General features: G+C 47.8%; 1 protein-coding gene across 1 annotated transcript; it reads left to right on the top strand.

Moving 5' to 3' along the window:
• The first annotated feature begins 8,146 nt into the window (after positions 1-8,146).
• Positions 8,147-17,327, top strand: LOC140645731 (E3 ubiquitin-protein ligase RBBP6-like). The gene is made up of 5 exons (XM_072849196.1): positions 8,147-8,312; positions 12,914-13,013; positions 15,713-15,749; positions 16,297-16,362; positions 17,235-17,327. Exons 1-5 carry the CDS (start codon positions 8,147-8,149, stop codon positions 17,325-17,327), a joined length of 462 nt encoding a protein of 153 aa, XP_072705297.1.
• Positions 17,328-20,341: the final 3,014 nt, after the last annotated feature.

The following is a 20,341-nucleotide window of genomic DNA, read 5'->3' as shown; positions in this document are numbered from 1 at the left end:
GATTCCTGCAAAGAAACCGTGGATGGAAGATAACCCTGATAAGTCCAGCACAAGGGACCAACACGGAAATGGAAGCACTGACCCTTCTCATGCTCCTCCTATGAGCCCTTTGCCAGCTACATGAAGAGGCCAAACCCAGGATGAACGAATCAGATCTGAGAAGAAGTTGGCCACCCAAAATTCAAAATGATCAAGAAGTCTATTTCAAATATGGATTCACATCCACTGTCACAGATGCTGAACCTTGCTCTAAGCACACGTCATGCTTGGAGACAGGAGCTAAGGACCGTACGAAGTCACCACCACGAGATGTTTAAAACTGAAGCATTCAGAACATGCAGACAAACCTCTACCATTTTTTCAGGAATGTTTCAAGTCCCACAAGACTTGGTCCAGGACTTTCCCAAACATCACTAAGCTTAATGATAGCAGCCTCTTTGCAGGTTTCTTACTCAAAAGCAAAAACCAAAAAGCCATGTACCCTTGGGGAAACCCTGGTCCTTCTGTGTGGCTGGGGTCTTCCTATGGCTCTTCCTCAAGGCAGCAGAAATGACCATGACTTTGGGGAGTCCACACAAATTCAGAAGTACACTTAGTCCTCTGACCGTCATTATCTGTGGGCCACAAGTCCTCCCACATCCCAGAAGTGCCCGTTAGTCATCTGGCAGTCATCCTCCACGAACTGCAAGTGGTCCATACCTACCTACCTACCTACTGACCCAGTGGAAATGAGTTGGACCGCAACAGAAGTGACACTGCCTGGCCCGGTCACACATATTACACCACAAATGGTGGTTACAAGACAGAAAATGCAACACAAACCACCAGAACAGCAAAAAAAAACCAACAAGCAGAAGACACATCATACAAAACCCAAATGCACCTATCCAAACCCTAAAAAGGGAAACAAGATAAAAACTTCAAAAAACAAGACCACCCAGAAAACAAGAGAAGGCAACTAACCTCAGGAACCCAGGGCCAACCATCCCAGATACTGTCCATAACAATAACATGCTTTAATCCTACCTCACTTGAACTCTGACATCCCATAACTCTAGCACGTTGTAGCCCTAAGGTATCAAAACATTGAACACAAACTCCTTGGAGAGCTCTGCCAGGGCCTTCAGGTGGCCCCTGATCTCAGACATCACAGCTCTGAAGTGGGAATGGGACAGAGCCACCAGGACATCACCAGCAGCCACCTTCACATCATCTGTCACACCCTGAAAAAGTGCCTGCGTTAAACACTCCCAGGGAGAAGCCTGAAGCACTCAGAGCCTTGCAACCAGCCAGCCATGACCATGGGGCTTCAGCTCATCATTTCTGTGTCAGAGCCACCAGGCAGATGACCCCGTCCTCCCTGTGAGACCTCTTGGGGCAGCCAAGCCCAGCGCTGGGTGGCTGGATACGGCCTTTGCTCTATGGGGAGCTGCTTCCTGGGAGCAGGATCTCTCACGGGGGCACTGGGAAACCCTCCTCAGGCCTGGATGCCTGAGAAACACCTCTGCACTGCTCCATCTCTCTCCAAAACCAGGGGTGGAGGAAGGCTGCTCTGGTGGCCTCCAAGAGAACCAGCTCACCTGGGCTGCTCTGTGGCCACTGGGTGCCTCAGCTGTCAGTGGGTCTCAGTGCTGCTCTGCCAACGGCTGTCACCTCCCTGCAGGACGCTCTCCAGCACACGGTACGTCTCCACTGGGTCACCCTGTGGACAAAGATCGGAATGGAGGGATGGAGCTTGCTTTGCCCCCATTCCCAGGGTGCCACAAAAGAGACCTGCCACCCCCAAATCAGCTGTGTGACGTGGACACCATGTACGAGCTGCAGACACGGCTCAGGACAGCTGTGGGGAGCGGGCAAGACATTCTGCGGTGCCCCAGGCGCTGGCAGAAAGCAGAGCTGGACAGAAAAGGGGGGGAAGCCCAGGACAGCCGGCAGCGGGGCCCGGCAGGGTGCAGCGCCCACAGAAATGCCCAGCTCCTAGAGCCTCGGCCCCAGGGCTGCAGCACGGCGTCGGCACCAGCTGAGGCACCAGGCCTGACACCTCGCACGTGTACCTGGCCCCGGGATCTGACAACCTGTCCCTCTGCCCATCGCCACCACGGGATCCAGAAAGCAGTGCCACCAGCCCTGGCGTGGTCCTGAGCCATCTCTGGATGCACGAGTCTTTAACCAGCAGCCCTACAAAGATGAAAAACTCTCCAGAGTTAAGCTGTTCTTAAGGTCTGGCAGGCAGTACGGTTCTTTGAGCTGCCTGGTGGTGCCGCTCCTGGGGAGTGCTGAAGAAACAGGGCGGCTGCCTGTACCTGCAGGCAGGCGGTGGAGTGTCCGCAGTGGGAGGGAGCGGTGGTTTGTGCGGCTGTGGAATGGGTTCAAGCTTTAAATGTGTCCAGCGTGGTACGCCAGGTTCCTTTTTCCTTGCAGGTTGTATTTAGAGCTTAAACCGTATTATTTTAAAGAAAGAACATCAAGCAAACAAACAAAAAACCATCTAGGCGACTTCTGCCCCCAGCTGGGTTGTTTTTCCCCACTCCTGGCCACTCTGCAAGGCGATGCTCGTCACCAATATTAGCCTGCAGGTCTGGGCCCAGGGCAGGGCTTTTGCAGGCAGCACATTTCTGGAGGCTCCTGGTAATGCCTGTCCTGGGGACTGCTCAAGAAATGGGGCAGTTGCCCATCATTGCTAGTTCTGGTCTCTCCCCATCACTCTCTGTCTGGCTCCCTACCCCCATCTTTTAATTCCTCCCTCTCTGTCTTTAGACCATCACTATTTTTTTCATTCTCTTTCTTTCTCTGACTCCCTGTCTCTATTTTATCATTCCTCCCTGCCTGTCCTATAGCCTGCTGCTATTTTTTCTTTCTCTACATCTCTCTCTCCCGCTCCCTGTCCTTCTCTTTTTTCTATCACCATCTCCTGCTTCCTGGCATTATTTTTTCCTCTCTGCCCTGCAGCCTGTCCCCTCTTTCCTGCCTGCATCCCCTGCTCAGCTGGCTGTGCCTTCTCTCTTCTCTCTGGGCCTCCCTCCTGCTCCCCATCCCCTTTTGCTCTTCCTCCGTCCCCATCCTGGACGCCATCGCTGTTCTGTCCTTCTCCGCCTCCTTGTCCCGATCCACATCCCTCTGTTTCTCAGTCTCTCTGCATTGCTTCCCGCCCTTCTCTTGCTCTCCCACTCTCTGTCCCTGCCTCTCCCTGTCTCTCTCCCCTCCCTTTTCCCTCTCACCCTTTCCCCTCTCTCCCTCTGTCCTGCTCCCTGTCCCATTGCTCTGTCACTCCGCTCTCCCGATGCCTTTTCTGTCTCTCTGCCCCTGCCCCGCTCCCTCACCCCGCCTGTGTTGCTCCGTCCCTCTGGCCTCCTTCCTGCCCTTCTTCTCCTCCCTCTGTCCCTCTGTCCTGCTGCTTAGCACGAGTTTTCTTCCTGCCCCCCGCTGTCCCCTTCCCCTCCATCCCTTTCCCGCTCTATCCCTCTGCCCGCTCCTCACCAGTACTTTTCCTTCCTCCACTCCCTGACCAGCTCTGCCCCATTCTCCCTGTCCCTCTGTCCATCTGCCGCCCCTCTGCGGCCACCTCCCCGCCCTGTCCCACCCCTCTCTGATGCTCTGCCCCTCTCCCCTCCTCCTCCCTGCTCCTCTGGAGCTCCGGGCCGGGGCCGGGGCAGCCCCGGGGAGGCGGCCATGGGCCTGTGGGGGCGGGGCCGGGCTGGGGACGGTGTCCCCGCAGGGTCAGACAGCAGGAAGGTGTGCCCCAGGGCATGGCGGGAGCTGTAGTCCTGGGGCAGGGGGCTGCCAGGCGGCCATGTTGGTTCCCAGGGCATGGCGGGAGCTGTAGTCCTGGGGCAGGGGGCTGCCAGGCGGCCATGTTGGTGTTGCGAGGTGGAGTCTCTGCTCATGCAGCCGCCCAGCTGAGGTGAGGGCTGGGGCTTCCCATGAGGTGAGCAAGGCCCTTGGGCGAGCGTGGGAGAGGCCTCCTGCCTGCTGGCAGCCCGGGCGTGGTGGTGGTGGTGAGATCTAAGCTGGAGCCGGGCCCAGCTGGGGCAGCCCCAGGAGTGACCTAAGAGCTGGGGAGGGGAAGGAGATGGGGACAGACCCCCCGAGCACAGGCACCCGGCACCCCGACTCCCAGAGCCCCCCTGAGCCGATCCAGCCCCGCTCAGCCGCTGCAGCCCCGGCCCCAGCCCCTCCCCTGAGGTCTGTCCCGCAGCCCCAGGCCGCCCCACGGCCTGTCCTGGCAGCAGCGAGCTGGGCCTCGGGCACGCTGGATCCTGCGTTAACACGGGTGCTGTCAGCCTCATCATGGGGAAGGAGCGGTGTCTGCAGGAGCTCCTGCAGCAGGAGGGGCTCCAGCCTGGGGCCGGCTGTGGTGGTCACAGTTCTTTCCATCTCCCAGAGGCTGTGCTGAGGGCTCGCTTGTCATTTCATCCCCTGGCGATGTCGTTGGCTGCATCTGGCTGTCCTGGTTTCAGCTGGGATAGCATTCATTTTTATCCTAGTAGCTGGTATAGTGCTGTGTTTTGGATTTAGGATGAGAAGAATGCTGATACCACACTGATGTTTTAGTTGTTGCTGAGCAGTGCTTACACTAAGCCGAGGACTTTTCAGCTTTTCATACTGCCCTGTCACCGAGGAGGGTGGAGGTGCACAAGAAGCTGGGAGGGGGCACAGCCAGGACAGCTGACCCAAACTGGCCACAGGGATATTCCATACCATGCGATGTCATGCTGAACAAAACCTGGGGTGATTGGTCGGGGGGCGTAGACATGGGGCGTAGGCCAGGTTGACGTAGACACGTCCTTTACGTACAAAGCTGGACGTGTCTCAAAAGGGTTGGTGATCCGCAAGTAATTATATGCGGTTGGTCACAGGTTTCTGTGTGTGAGTGGGTCGGTGCAGCTGTGTGAGCAGTGCAAGCATGCTCTGTAAGCGCTTTCCACTGTCCCACGCCATACCCAAGGTCAGGAGCATCTCGCCAGGCTCCAGCCCTTATGGCATGGGTAATGGCGTGATGCAGTGGTTGGGGTAAGAGCCCTGCAGAGTGAGGGTGCGAGCCCCTCTTGCCTCTTCACGTGTGAAATGGCTGGGCGTGACTGGAGAGATGGTGGAGGAGGAGGAGGACTTTCCCAAGCAGGGGGGCAATGCGAGATTAATTGCTATGGGTGTGTTTGATCATTTGGTTCTATGGCAAAGCAAAGCTGAATCACAATCCAAACAAAACTTGTTAATAGGATAAATAATATGACAATAATAAGAGTTTTCATTAATATGTTTTGCAAATTTAAGGATGGTATCCCACTAAACCAGTCAGCAAGTGAAAATCCCCCAGGATATATTGCGATTTGATGCAACATTTGTAAATGTTTGGAAATGGCACAGACGTCATGTAGGATTTGTCGAGATTTGTTAACATCGGTGCAGCAGGTGGTATGAATCAGTGCACAGGCGCCTCCTTGTTGAAGGGTAAGCATATCAAGTACTAGACGATTTTGTCCTACTATCAAAGCTAAAGAAGAATTTTCCTTTTGCAAGGCTAAAGTGCATCTACTGTGCGATTGTCTGTGGCATCCATGGCAGCAGGTAGATTTTTAAGAGCTCTTTCTAGTTCATTTACCCCGAATGCAGGAATTAAGGTTCTGATGAAATGTCTCCATCCAGAATCATGGGGGGTTCCTCATATACTGGGGTGAAGAGGTGGAGGGTCAGACCTACACATGCGGCAGGGGCTGCATTAACCCCCCTGCCTCCCGCTGCACGAATGACTGCAGGCAGAGGCACTGTGAAACGAACATCAAACCTTTAATGAATTACGAAAGAACCAGAGATAAGGGTGAGGATTGGGGCTGGCATGGGCAGGTGCAGGTCGCATGTCGCAGGGATCCGTGCTCCACACCTTCTCTATCAACCTATCACCATCGGCTGTGGGGGCGTGGGGCACTTTGTCCCCTGGCATCCCTCAGGGTTCCTGCTTGCTTGGTGGGCTGTTGTTGCCATTAGATGCTCTCCACTTGCTGCTGCCAGCCTGCTGCCTGTTGCGGCCAGCCGCCGTACTGTCCCCATACGGCTTCCCCTCGTACAGGGTTTTTGAGTGTTTTACCACCTTGCACACCACCATCTTCTTCCTCTTCTTAGGTGGGATGCTGTCCCACGGGGAGAGCTCTTGCGTATTGGGCATGCCAGCCGGCGCGGGGCGCTTGGCCTTCTTGCCACCCGCCTTGCCCGATCTGGGCAACACCCGGCAGGAGACGACACCCGGCAGTAGTGGCAAGTGGGTCAAAACCACGTGGGGCTGCCTCCGCAGGGCCTCCTCCAGCAGTTGGGCCATGCAGGGTCGATGACGCTGGGGGGCATCTGCGGGGCTCAGCAGAGGACCCTTCAGGGGATTCTCTGGAGGACCCTCTGGGCGACCCTTCGAGGGACTCTCCATGGGACTCTCCACAAAGTCTGTACGGGACTGTCTGGCAGGCAAATGGGGAGGACCACTGCCACCCTGCCCTGCTTCTCCTTGGGATCCAGCAAGGGGGACGTCGCCACCTCCAAGAAGGGGTCGGCGTTCCCCAGCATGGCTGCTGCCACTCGGTCCTCGGGGCAGTTGCCCTCTGCCCTGTACTCTGAGAAGTTGAGGGGCTGGTTGAGGAAGGTGGTGCTGTTGGGGACATTGGGGATGTTGGGGACTTCGGGTACAGTGTCCTTGTCCCCCAGCATCGCTGCCATTGCTCGCTCCTTGGTGCAGACGCCCTCTGCCCAGTACTCGGAAGAGGTCAGGGAGCTTGTTGAGGAGGGGGGTCGAGCAGGGGCTGTTGGGAACTTCGGGGACATCGGGGACAGTGTCCTTTGCCATCCATGGTGTCGAGCCAGGCGAGGATGTCGGTGATGTCGATGGTGAATGACTGGTCATCCTGAAACTGCAGGTTGTCCCCTGCCAGCTCAGGAAATGCCTCGGCGAAGGCATCTGGCCCCAGCTCGGGCAGGTTCAGGGTCTTCTCTGGGGCCTCCGTGATGGACACCCCTGCTGAAAAAGCAATCAAAACCATCCCAATCGGGGGGTGATGCAAGCTTTCCTGGCACGGGATGCCAGCCCATGGGGTCTGCCAACTCCCAAAACTCACCTTTGGGTTTTGTCTTCATTCCGCTGCGTGGCGGATTCAGAGCAGGTTGGTGGGGGCTGGCATCGGGGATGCTGTCCGTGATGACCATGTCATTGTCAGGCGCCTCCAAGATCTTCTTGGTGCTGCCAGGCAGGGTGTGGAGCACAGGGAGGCCCTGCACCAAATCCTGAGCCATGGGGTACAGAGGCTCCCCGTGGACCATGGACCATGGCCCCAGCCCCATCAGCTGGTGGGGCACCAGCATCCCCGTCACCCCGTGCTGTCTCCAGCCGTAGGCAGGGGGACAGGGAGCAGCCACAGGGGTCAGCGGCAGCACATGGGGGATCTGCAGCAGCTGCCCCGGGGTCCCCAGGGGCCCTGGCACCCCCTGCCAGACGCTGGCCTGCCCCAGCTGGTAGGCGATGGGGTGGAGCTGGGCAGGAGAGGGCAGCATGCAGGCAGTGACTTGTGGAGGCATGGCCGGAACGGTGAAGCTCGCAGTGGGCACCTGCAATGCCATCAGCATACGGAGAGGGAAGCTCTCTGTTGGGGGAAGCGAAGAGGGGTGATGGGGTGAGATATTGGCAGGCACAGTGGCTGGGGGGTTACCTGGAGGGCAGGAGCTCCAGGAGGAGAGGGAGCCTGCTGCTGTACCTGCCGTGGCACTTGGTCAGTGTGGGGTTTGTTTGGGGCAAACAGCCTCGGTCCCCATGGTGATCATTCTGCCAGCACCTGGGTGCAGTATGCCATTGTGAGTGCGCCGTGACACGCTCGACGCAGGACATTTGGTTGTTGGCCAGGAAACCCCTGGGTGGAACGCTGAGGCTGGGGCTCCTGAGTCGCCATAGCGAGCAGTCAGACCTGGGAGCACTGCGTGCGAGAGAGGGAGCGGAGGCTGAGTGCTGTGGCCTTTGAGTGCCTTCGGCCCACTCCACCTCAGCCTGTGCTGATTGCCCTGGCCCCGTCGGTGGACCCTTCCCCGTGCCGCCGCGAGCCGTAATCGGGCGCGGAGGCCGCGGCGTCTTCTGCCACAGTAGACGCCGTTGTGGAGCAGGCACCGCCTGGCCCCAACCATGTCGTGCGTTCACTACAAGTTCTCCTCGAAGGTGAACTATGATACGGTCACCTTCAACGGCCTCCACATCTCCCTGTGCGACCTCAAGCGCCAGATCATGAGCCGCGAGAAGCTGAAGGCGACCCACTGCGACCTGCAGATCACCAATGCCCAGACCAAAGAAGGTGCGTGGGGGCAGCGGGTGCGGAGCCTTGGGGTCCGACTGGCTGGCGGCATCACAGACCGCACTGCAGCAGCCCTGGCCTGTGGGAGCTGCACTCTGCTCTTTGTGGCTTGTCCCCACGTAGCGTGAGTCAGTCTGGGGCCCATCCTGCCAGCAGGCGAGGGGACTGGGAGGGCAAGCGGTGCCGGGGATTAAGTGGTGTGGGAAGTGATAATGTGATTCGGCCACGATGGGTAGCTGTGACTTGTGTTGGGGGCCTCACAGAGCTGTTCTTCTGTAGTTGATGTTCTGACAGCTGCATTCAGGTTCGTGTTTTAGATGCGAGCTAGGCGTAGAAGAATACGTGGTTGATGTTCGATGTGTAGGGCTTACAAAAGTTTTGGTTTCCTGGAATTCTTCTAGGTAAAATGATAAGGAAATGTGGGAGGATATCTTATACTACCAAAGTTGTCAGATTTCTTTGAGATCTGGTGGAGAAAGCTGAAAGTGATGGAAATAGAACAGATGGCTAATTAGAAGAAAAAAATGGGTTTGGTGACTTAATTTTGTCTTCAACTTGTTTGACTCCACTGCACTGGAAAACCGGTTTAGTGGCTGTTGCAGAAACTGCTCACTAGCAACATTTTGGATGAAGAGTGTATCTGGGAGTTATAATCTATGCAGACCCTTTAAAGCCATCTTGCACATGAGTATTCTCTGTATCTAAACTACACTTTGGAATTTCTTGTTAATATAACTCCTTTTCTACACCAAAGACATTGTCATTCAGACGCTATTGAGCATCATTTCATCATTCGTTTCTAACCGTGGTGGTTTTTTTTACTGCTACTATGTGTTAACCATATCAGGGCAGTACTGCAGTTTTATGGCAGAACATTTATGGTGACTATATGTAAGAAACGTTCTTAAAGAAGTCACAAATTCTTTTAAATCGAATAAATGGTGCTTGATTCTCAGAGATGATAATGGTTTCGTATTACTTAGTATGATGTTTCAGTTTGGTAACCTGCCATCGTGATAAGTTTGAAAGTGATGAAAGACGTTGGGATGTGACTTTTCAGAAAGAAAGACTTGTAAAGTGTTTCCATTCCTTAAACATTAGATTTCTTTTTTTTTTTTTCTTTTTTTCCCCCCTGTGGTTCTGTGACACTGTAACAACAGTCTTTTCTTTCCAATGTGTACTAGTGGTTTTTTTTCTCTTCCTGTTTGATGTATTGAAACTTAAACAGAATAATATGTATGCTGTGATAACTGCAACTTCAGCCCTCGCATTTAAAGTGGTTGGACCTAAAGCTCACTGTTTCTCTGCAGATATTGAAACTATTTTCAGGAGAATGTCCGTGAAGAGGCTTAAGAGCACAATGTTAGGGGTCTTAGGGATGCCCTTGGATTGCATGACATGTGCAGGTAGAGATAGATTTCATCAGTCTTGAATTCTTCATGTAGTATTGAATACAGTTGTCAAGAGGTTTTGAAAAATGTCTAATTGGCTTTAAGGGCTTTGCTGCAGAAGGGTCTGTGAATTTTGTCTGCAGTTGCCAATGTACTTTCAGCTTCACAAATGCTAGCAGGCTGAATGGCCACCTGGCTGCCGTCACTCCTGTAACAGTTGGGTCTGTGTAAAACAGAGCCTTAAAAGCAGAATGCTGGATGGTAATAAACTGTGATGGAGCCCGATTATTATCACCCGAAGAAAAAATGTTTTGAAATAGGCCAAACACCTGAATTCTGTTATAGCAGGTGAGGAACAGAAAGCAAAGTTGTAGAGGAACAATTTATGCTCCTAAATATGTTACCCCATAAAGTGTTACTCTAATATACATACTACCAGTTTTGCACAGTGTGTGGCTTTGTTTACATACGTGATCAGAATGCAGTGAAGAAAAAGCATCTGCTTGGCTCGGTTCTGTTAAATGTGGTGTTGCCTACAGGTGAAGTCAAAGGAGGAGTATCTTTCATACCTGAAAGAGCATCACTCTTGTTTAACAGTGACAAGATCCTCCTCTAGGTAGGTTGTGTTGCACCTTGACCTTTGTAAAATGAGGATAAAATTTTAAACTTGGTATATGAGTGACACAGATGCTTATTGAAGCTTTTGTAAGGCTGTTTTCCATGTGAAAATGCAAAAATCCCCCAGTGGTTTTCAGAGCAAAGCTAGAGAATACATTTCAGTGTCAGATATATGTATGCCAAATTTTTGGTTGCTATGCATAGCCGTGAATTTCAGTTTTTATTAATCAGATGTAGATGCTTCAACTCACCTTCATAAGAGAAAGGGAAAAACTCAACCCGGATATTCTGCCTAAATGGGATGTTTGGAATTTTTACATGCGGACATAAAGTATTGGGTTTTTATAACTTTGTCTGTGCAGGAGTCCTGACTGAATGTTGCAATAATCTTGGAAAGAACAAAGTGAACCTTGAGTGAAGATGGCCTACTTGTTCAGATTTTTCTGAGGACTCTAACCTTTTGCAGTTCAGGAACTGTTACTTTTCATACTGGAAATCTAGTAGTAGCAGCAATGCTAATATAAGCAAAAAGTAAACAGGACTGTAAATATCAGTGGAAAATAAATGATATGATGGACTCCTTTGAAGATGCTGGCAAGGCAAAATGGATGGTTAGGACCTATTTTAAAGGGCAGGGGTGTGTGCATCCTCTTCCGTGCTTGCTATAGAGGCACGTTCTATAAAGGCAGAATTCCCTCCAAAGGCCTATGCTCAAGAATGATGCCTTTCAACTTGCCTCCTTTGAATTTGACCTGAATGTCTTGACCTGTCTTTTAGAAGAGATGTTCTCACAATATTGTGGAAGAACTGCGAACTCCAGAACTCAGGGTTTTGAGTACTCTTTCCTGCCCTGTAACATTCTGACACAAAACACTTGGAGAATGTGCTCTTCTGCTTCTCAGGCAAAATACAAAAAAAAAAGAAACAACCCAAAACCGCAATGGGACTCTGATCTTAATCCAGTGGTTTGTGATCTGGACCACAGAGAATAGCCTGCATGACTCTGTTCAGCAGGTAGAAACAGCTGCTTTGGGCTTCTAGAACTGCAGCTGGCATGATCTCCCAGTTGTTTGTCTGGGCCTCAGTACTGTTTGAGCTCCTCCTCCATCACCAAGTCCCAGTGCAGGCCTTTCTTGACAGGTGGCTATGTAATGGTCAGATTTTCCTTTTGAGAAGAGCTCTAGGGGTTGGTTTTAGGATACGACTTCTGTAAAAGCTTCTGTTTTCATCATTAAGAGTCCTTTCTCCGACAGTTTGAAACTGCTCTGAATTCCAGAGGAAGCTTGCTGTTCGGTTTCTTAGGGGCCAAGATCAGGAATTAGTTTCAGCGAAATGATTTCTCGGTTTTCTGAAGAAGCATTCTGTCATTTGGAAATAGAAGTAAAATGTTCATTGTGTGGTTGAAATAATGTCTTCTGGTAGGTATGTTTTGGTCTAAGAGAGGTTCCTGCCCATAGGAATAATATACTGAAAAAGGGAGCATAAATTGTGACATATTCCTATTTTGCCTGTGATCACTGAGCAAAACTGCCCTGACAGAGCTTGACTGGAGATAATACAGCACCTTTGGTTTTCAGACCATCATTCTGATTCGGTTTGCAAGTTAAGGGCTTTTAGTATGTACAGCTGTAGGCAGATTACAGGGAATGGCTGCTGATAGTGCTTTAAAATATTTAGTCACAGCCAGCTCGTGTAAGTACAACATACAAACCATTCTCATGGAGAGATCTTTGCGTTTTAAGCTGACTCAGACCAAGTGTCTCAGGGAGTTGTGTTTTTTTTTTTTGTTTGGGCCTTACAGAAAAGGTCAGAAGGCTTTCCTCCTCTTCAGTAGACTAACATGGTGTAAGCCAAGGCAAAGCATGGATAGCTTCAGGCACACGCTGTTTTCGAAAGGCTCTTCAGGGCTGTCTTCCTAAGTAATTTTGTTTGAGTCTCTCTGCTCTGCAGAAAGTGCATCAAAAGAATCCACGTCCCTTGGGCTGATTCAAACTAGATGATGAGCTTAAGAGGGGAGATACCAGCTTAGTTGGAGCCAATTTTGCCCTACTTGTGAAAGCAAGCTCAAAAAATCTCCAGAATCTCTGTGATCCAACGTCTAGCAGTGCCAGTTGTGTTTCCATGTCAATGTAAAGCACTGAGCAGCTGAGAAGTGTGGCTGTTGATGGATGTCCACTATCAAGGAAATAGAGATGGCAGGCTGTCTTCTGTGTTCTGTCAGTCTTCATGGGTGAATCGTTTTTAGTGAACAGCTATGAAAGCAACGGCGCAGCAAAAGCAACTTAAGCTAAGTCAAGAAAGAACCTCATGCAGTAGCAGACTCTCCTTTAGTGACCTTTGAGGCCATTTTGCTGTTGGCGTTCAAACTATTTTAACAACATGGAAAAGATGTTGCTGCTTGTGTTTGATTCTCAGACCTGAGGATTTCTTGAAATGTCCTGTTAGTGTGTTGAGACGATAAAGGCGTGATGTTACCTAGACCATTTTGCTTTTTAATCTGAAAGGGATTCTGTGAAGTGCTATGTAATGACATATTAATATACATTCTTACGAACTGACTCATGTTTTTTCCTGTGTTTGTGTTGTTTTCAGAATACACAGATGATAATGCCCTGATTCCTAGGAACTCATCGGTAATTGTTAGAAGAATCCCTGCAGGAAGTGTTAAAGCTACCAGCAAAACATATGTTATGTGAGTATCCATAAAGCATGGTATTCTTTGTTAGGGGTTCCAGTGTGTGAACTTTTTGGATGGGTATTAGTTTACAGAGGCATTCAGACTGTATCTTTCTCGTTAAAGCTGCTGTTAGTTTTTGTTGTCATGGGGTAGATTTTACTGTACCTGTCCCAAAGGAGAGTTACATTTTTAGGCCTGCTGGGACATGGGGTTCAAATTCCAACAATGGTAACTTTGAAGAGGAGTCTGTTGGGTTTGTTCTTGGGGCTGATTTTTCTGAGACCCAAGCTGTAGATCCTGTTCCCTCTCCGTGGAGAGATTCCTCATCATATGTGTTTGCTTTTAGTGCTTTTATAGTACAGATAGATAGGCATTGTAGCGTAAACTGAGAATTTGTTTCCATCTCAGAAGAGTCTGATTCTCAGGGCTTGACTATTTTTTGCATTTGGGGGAGGGATATAGCAGGTATTCTTACTCCCCAAATCTGGGTTTTGTGCATACTAGCTATAGAGGAAAGAGCAAAGGTTGCCAGCTGGGGAACCATGCAAACAAGAAGTTGCATTCCTAAGTGATTCCTATTAGTTTCCTAAAGACAATGCCTGTTTCCAGCAAGAGAAGAAGAACACTATCCTAAAGCGTGTTGCCTTTTGTGCGAGTACGATGAAGGAGTAGTTAATCCTTTCCAAACTTGATCCTCAGGAAGCAGTTTAGCACGTTACCAAATGTTACGAGTTCTCTTTCCAGGTCGGTTTTTACCCTAAGCTGATATGCGTGCTCCAGGATTTAATTCTGTATTCCTAAGCTGTTTGGAGGACAGAGAATCGGGTGTATTGATTAAAATTACAGCTATTCAAATGCCATCCTGACTCGAGGATTATTGCTGTCATTTCTGTATTCCTACAGTCCAGTTCTCTATCAGCTGCATTAGCATTGTTTGAATGGTCATGTTTTCCAGCCTTCTTCAAGATATGCCTCTCCACCACAATGAGTAGATATTATTAGCTTGTGGTTTTGCCATGTCTTTCTGCTGTTGCTTCTCAGTAAAGAAAGTAGACTGATGAGTTACAGTGTGCCTTGAACAAACAGTACAGCAGCGTCCTGGTACCCATGAAGCATTTGCAAGCAAAAAGCCCTGAATTTCTGTGGCTCTGCATGTAAACTTTGGGCATCTTACTGCAGTAGTCGTTGCAGTGCTTTCAGGCACTCCCTAGTAATGCTGGACGCCACAGCCTTGAGCTTATAAACATGGCCTTGTTTTGGGGGTTAATTTAGATACGTCTGCTTAGTGCTGTCCTGTCAATGCATCCTCCGTTTCCGGTTGGGTGGCCCCCTCTCCTAGTATGGTACTGCTGCCCTGAAAGGAGAGGAGAGATGCTGCTAGCATCAAAGACCAAATAAATCCCTGTCTGTGGGGATAAGGAAAGAATGGCACTGCTGTTCCAGCGTTGCAAATGAAGCAGGCAGATTAGCTTTCTATTCCTTCAGCTGGAAACATTGCAGAACCAGCTGGAGGAGTGGTGAATGTTTGGGCATGATGGATGTATGCTGTAATGGTGGAGAGGCCTTCAAAAACGCGTTTTTCGCCTTGTAGTATGTCCTTCAAGGTACATGGATGAAGAAGGCATTGTGTGGTGATCTAAGGTATTTCCTTGTACTTGCTCACCTTCAGGAGGCAGGTGGCTGTAGTTGTGAGCCTGGTGGTGTTCTCGCAGTGGCAGGAAGCATGAGCCTTTCTGTTTGCACATCAATTCCACAGCAGCCTTTGAATTGCCTCTGCTCATGGGACACTTTGGATGATGTAACTTTGTAACATCAAATGTTACAAAAGTGATGTAACCCTTTGGATGATAGTTTGTTAACACTATCAATGGTTGCATGTCTGATTGGTGATGAGTAGCATGGAGACACAGATCAATGAGTATGTGGACTCTCAGCAAGTTTTCAAATGTAATAACTATTTCCTACGATATTGTAGCATTTTCAAGATTATCTTAAAGCAGATTTGGGCAATTAAGACCTTTTTTTTCCCCCCAAATCCTAGGAACTGCTTTCAGGTCATTTCTGTGCCTATTTTTAGTCAATATAGCATATGTAACACATTTAGCACATTTTGGCACTTTCATGGCTAAATATGGTAGATATCTGAACAGAGTGCTTGGGCTTCCACAGAGAAACACTGTTATAAAGACGATGCTGCTGACATTTTTGTTATTTCTTTGTCAGATGGCTGATTTTTTGCATTTCAGTAAACTTGCACTTCAAAGTGTCTAGAGCCTCCCTATTCTTTCTTAGAAACTGAAGTACTCTGTCTGGTACCTACTTGTAATGCTAGGGATATACGGATTGGCTAAAGTTACCTTCGTACTTTCATGGTTGATTATTTAAGACCACAAAACTGTAGTAGAGACTTCATACTTTTGATACTTAGTCGCAGAGACAAAATATCTGAGGACTTCCTCTTGCACTGTTGTGTTCTGTATCTGTCAGTCTTGGAGTAATTTGTGACAAAGTAGAAATGTGATTGTGGGGTTTTTCTTTAGTTGCACTGCATGTACCAAGAGGGAACAGTTTATGTATACGTATAAATTTCCACATTCACTAGAGTATCAGAACAGAAAGTTTTGATGTTCAGGTTTTAGAATCTGTTTTCACTGCTTTATGTTGGGTACAAGTGCCTTATTTTAAGTTCTGATCACCTTTCTTTCTTCTTCTAGAAGTCGAAGTGAGCCAGTGAGTGCAACATCAAAAGCAGTACGTAAAAACACAATCTCAGCCTTTTTTTCTACACACTGTTCTTAATTCTAAACAATGTAGCCTTGTATTAATTTTCCACACATTACCTTAGTAGATATTTTCCAGTAAAAGATAGTCTATGTTGTAAGTACAGTGCATTTGATTCAGCGTAGTAAAAAGTGAGTAATGCCCTCATTTGCACAGTTCTCCTGTGAATATTGGTATTTGTGCCTAGTAATGCATTGTATTTCATACGGAATACACTAGAATATTTCCTGAATGACTTTGTGTGGTACAGATAATGTATGATGGGTTTTGGATCACGTAGGTTGAAGGTTTGCACAACTGAACATGGTGCCATGTTCTACATCTGCCTGTCCATAGCTAGTACTATGTCTGTCTGTATAGCTTGTTGTGTGCTTCTTGTTTCTTGCCATAAAAATGGTTTGGAGTGTATTTTTTGCATTTTCACATTGTATCACTTAGCTTTTGTGTTTGAATATGAATATGTGTTTAATATGAATATGTGTTTAACGTGAACGTGTGTTTAATTTATTGCGAACAGACTGATGACTCTTCTGCCCCTATTTCTCTGGCCCAGCTTATTAAAGTATATCTATATTCTCATCAAGTGCCTAAAGAAAAAAAGTGTTTGCTTTGTATTTTTAAATCTTATATTGTGATCCATAGATGGATAACTCCTGTAATGTGAACACAACATTAATGTGATTTTTAAGAATTTAAAGTATTTCTTTTCAGTTTGAAATGTCTGTATATTTTGATCCTGTCCTGTAATGAGGAGTTGCCAGTTTGGGAAGATAGAAGGGGAGCACCTTATCAGCCTCAACGTCATGTTGTGGTATTACTCATCTTCCAGACACAAAGAAGCAGCACTTCAGAAGCTCTTTACTGTTTTTCATACGTTTTGTTAATGTTGCATTGGAAACTAACACATTTTTCAGAGAACAATTTAATTGGCTGTAAGTGATGGACATTTCAGGCAGGGTTTGCAACAGCCGAATTAGAGGTGTTTCTGGAACGTGGACACTAGCATGGTCATTTCTGCATTTCTAGTTATTACAGTTATAGATCCAATCTTTGGATGCTGCACAGTTTCATAAATTGTAGTATATCTTCTCCTTCAAACAGTCTGGAGCTTAAAAATCTGGATAATGTATTTTTTACTACGCATAGCTTCAGTCCACTTGGACGAAAATGGGGTTGGTGACACAAGCCTTTATGTGAGGTACAAACAGAGCCGAAGGTTCTGAGTGCCCCAGAATGCTCTTTTTAAGGAGGTGAACAGGCACATAAACACCACGTAATGGCGTAAGGACTCCCCAGAACATCTCCAGGACAGCTGTATTTTATAGAAGCAGCTGTTTTCATGCAACCTCAGCTAGCGCTGTGCTCTTTACAGGACTGGGTGAGTGGGGTTGTCTTTGGCTGTGTGGGCTTAAACGCATTTCTAATGTGTGTGGCAAACAATTCCCTGTTAAACAGACTGCCAATCTGGCTGAAGCCAATGCTCCTGAAGAAGACAAAGTAAAAGCTGTGATGATACAGTCTTGCCACCAGTATGATCCCATCAAGTAAGTGTGGATAATGTCAAATCTGTTCTTTGAAGATTCTGGAAAAACTTGTAGAGGTGTTGGTTTTAACAAGAGAGACACATGCATGCCTTTCTCTTTTTTTCCAAAAAAAACGTTTAGTTACGTGAAGAAACCCTTGGGTCCACCTCCACCATCATATACTTGCTTCCGTTGTGGAAAACCTGGCCACTATATAAAGAACTGCCCAACACATGGGGTAAGATTGTGGGGGACTTCTGGTGTTGATTTGTTTTTAAGAGTTTCCCTTGGCAGTTAGGTAACAAATGCGTGAACACTGCTATTAAGACTCGTTTCTCTTGGGGTGAAATAGAGAGGCTAGATGGCAATGTTGCAAAGCCCTTCAAAATTCAAGGGAAACCTGGAATTAGAAATGAAACATTTTCTTTTTTCTAGGTCATTGACGTTGAATATGTCCATAGATCTTTCTCTGTCAACTTTGATGCTTATTTTTATATATTTCACTATTACTGGAAAGTTTTCTGGTTTTTGACTCTTTCTGATGACAGTTCACAGTTTTTAGTACTCCGTATAAACCCATGGTGTTTCTGTTGATGCCATCTCTTGAATATTTGCCTGTTTTAACTACACCAGTCTCTGGCTGAGCATTCATGCCATTTGACCTAAGTCACTGAATGTATATGCATGAGGTAGGAATTCAGCCTTCATATGGAGAGGGTGAATATAAGTTTCCCCAGTGACTGCTTCAGAGCACCGAATGAAGCTCTCGCTCGGAATTGCGCTTTGGAGGAGGAGCGGGTTTGTGTCTCTTGTCTGAGTGGGTGGTGAGCTAAGGGATATTTCACCCTTAGGGAACCTGAAGTGAAGCCAAAGCATGTCGAGTGAGTTCAAAACACTGCTCAAGCCTTTGGGACATCCTGGCTATATTCCTTTAGGAAAATAAGTATTTCAGTTGAGCAAGCCTGACGCTAGGTAAAAGGAGAGCCCTGAAGGCTTTTGCTGCTTAAAATAATCATTGCAATGTCATTTGAAGTGTGGGTCTTAAGATGAGCTATGTCTGCATTTCTTTTCTTAACAGGACAAAAATGTTGAGCCTGTTCCCAGAATTAAAAAGAGCACAGGAATTCCCAGGAGCTTCATGATGGAGGTGAAAGACCCCACTACAAAGGGTGCCATGCTGACAAGCACTGGGAAATATGCAATACCAACTATTAGTGCGTAAGTATGGACTTAAGTGGACTGACCAAAAAGTGAACGAGAGAAACCATGCGTGAATGTCTGAGGGGCAATGCAACAAAGTTGACCAGCCTCTGTAGTTACGGGGGAGGAAGCATTGTCATTGTCTCTTAACCATAAAATCCGTGATGCTTTCTCATATTACAATAGGGTGGTCCTACTGTTCATGGCCCTGGACCTGGGTTAAACTGGTGGTATGCTAAGAATCTGTATTTCTGCACAACATTTCAGTAGTGTTTACAGTGGAGTCGTTCTCTTTGAAAGCTCGTTTTGCTTCTGGTTTATGTTTCAAAGGCTTCTTGCAACATTTGTCAACTAGCAGTTGGACTGAGATTTCCTCCCCCTCTGACTTTTATCAAGTAGTTGCTATAACCTAAGAAAATACTCCTGTGTGCTGACGAGAGTGGCGGCTTTAAAATGCACTTGGTAGCACCTCTGTTTTTCTGTCATGGATCTCCTTTTGTAGAAGCTGTAACATCGACTTCTTCCATTTGTAAAATGTCCTTCCTCGGAGACTAACTTTATCCTGAGCCTGCAATTTACATTTACCCTCTGGCAAAGGAGAGGTGGGATCCTTCTCACCTGAGTTGTAGCTGTCAAACAATTGTTTTTCTAGTCTGAGCTAATTTCTTAGTTGATCCAATGAATGGGAGAGTTCTGCAGAAGGAAAATTGTGTTGTGGCTATAGAAAAGTAGTTTAAACTAAATGCCTACATTGTAGAAGGCTGATGTGGAGGGAGGAGAACTCCAGCTGTTCTCTTCCTCTGATAGAATCCAAAGCTTGGAGGAGTTTTCCTTTACCCACGTTGAAGTTTTTCCTTTTTCCTTCCCCACCCCCCTCCAGGGAAGCTTATGCCAGAGGAAAGAAGGAGAAGCGTCCCTTTTTACCAGAGGAGCCATCCTCCTCCTCCGCAGATGACCCTATTCCGGAAGAGTTGTTATGTCTGCTTTGTAAAGAGTTAATGAGTGATGCAGCTGTTATTCCCTGCTGTGGAAACAGTTATTGTGATGACTGTAAGTGTTACTCCCACGTTTGTTAATTCAAAACATCACAGCTGATCTTCTGAAAGCAGAAAGAGGAGATAATGGCATGACTTTGTTACCAGCTCTATTTAATACTTAAGTATACCCTGAACAGGAAAGGACTCTTCTCCTAGAAAGGGAAAAAAGAAAAAAAAAGCAGAAAGCTTAGTACCTAGTGAAAGCCTCTTTACATGCAGAAGGACGAGTACGAGAAGAGCGCATAATTGTGCAGGTGATGACAGTATTAGATATCGAATGCATTTAGTTTGTCCACACCCTTTCTCTCCTAAAAAACTGCATAGCCAACTCTGGTGACTTCCTGTGGTCTGCAGCAAACGCAGAGTTAGGCATTTAATCCACATTCTTCTCCACGGGAGAGCTGGTTCAAACCTTCAGAACTCAAACCTACTAATGGTTTTTTGAGACGTGTGTTACTCATTAACCTGGAGGTTGGTGACTTCTCACTGTACTAGATAGTGGAAAGGAGACTAGTCGAAACATCGAGACACAGCCTACTCTACATCTTCAAATGTTGCAATAGTGCAATATCACAACTGTCTCGTTATGTGCTGCATACTAAAATTTTTTACACTATTGAACACGTATAGCTTCATGCTTTCCCTTTAAGACCATATTCACCCATTACCCACATATGTGTTTTTATACTTGATTAGAACCCCCAAAATTTCCTCTGTTTGGCTAAAAACTCTTTGGATGATTCTAAACATACACAGGTATTAGAACAGCATTACTGGCATCTGAGGAACACACATGCCCAAC

This window comes from Ciconia boyciana, unplaced genomic scaffold (assembly GCF_034638445.1).
Source record: "Ciconia boyciana unplaced genomic scaffold, ASM3463844v1 HiC_scaffold_37, whole genome shotgun sequence".
NCBI classification, from domain to species: Eukaryota; Metazoa; Chordata; class Aves; order Ciconiiformes; family Ciconiidae; genus Ciconia; species Ciconia boyciana.
Note: the sequence above shows the minus strand (reverse complement) of the source record. Positions and strands in the feature narration are given on the sequence as shown.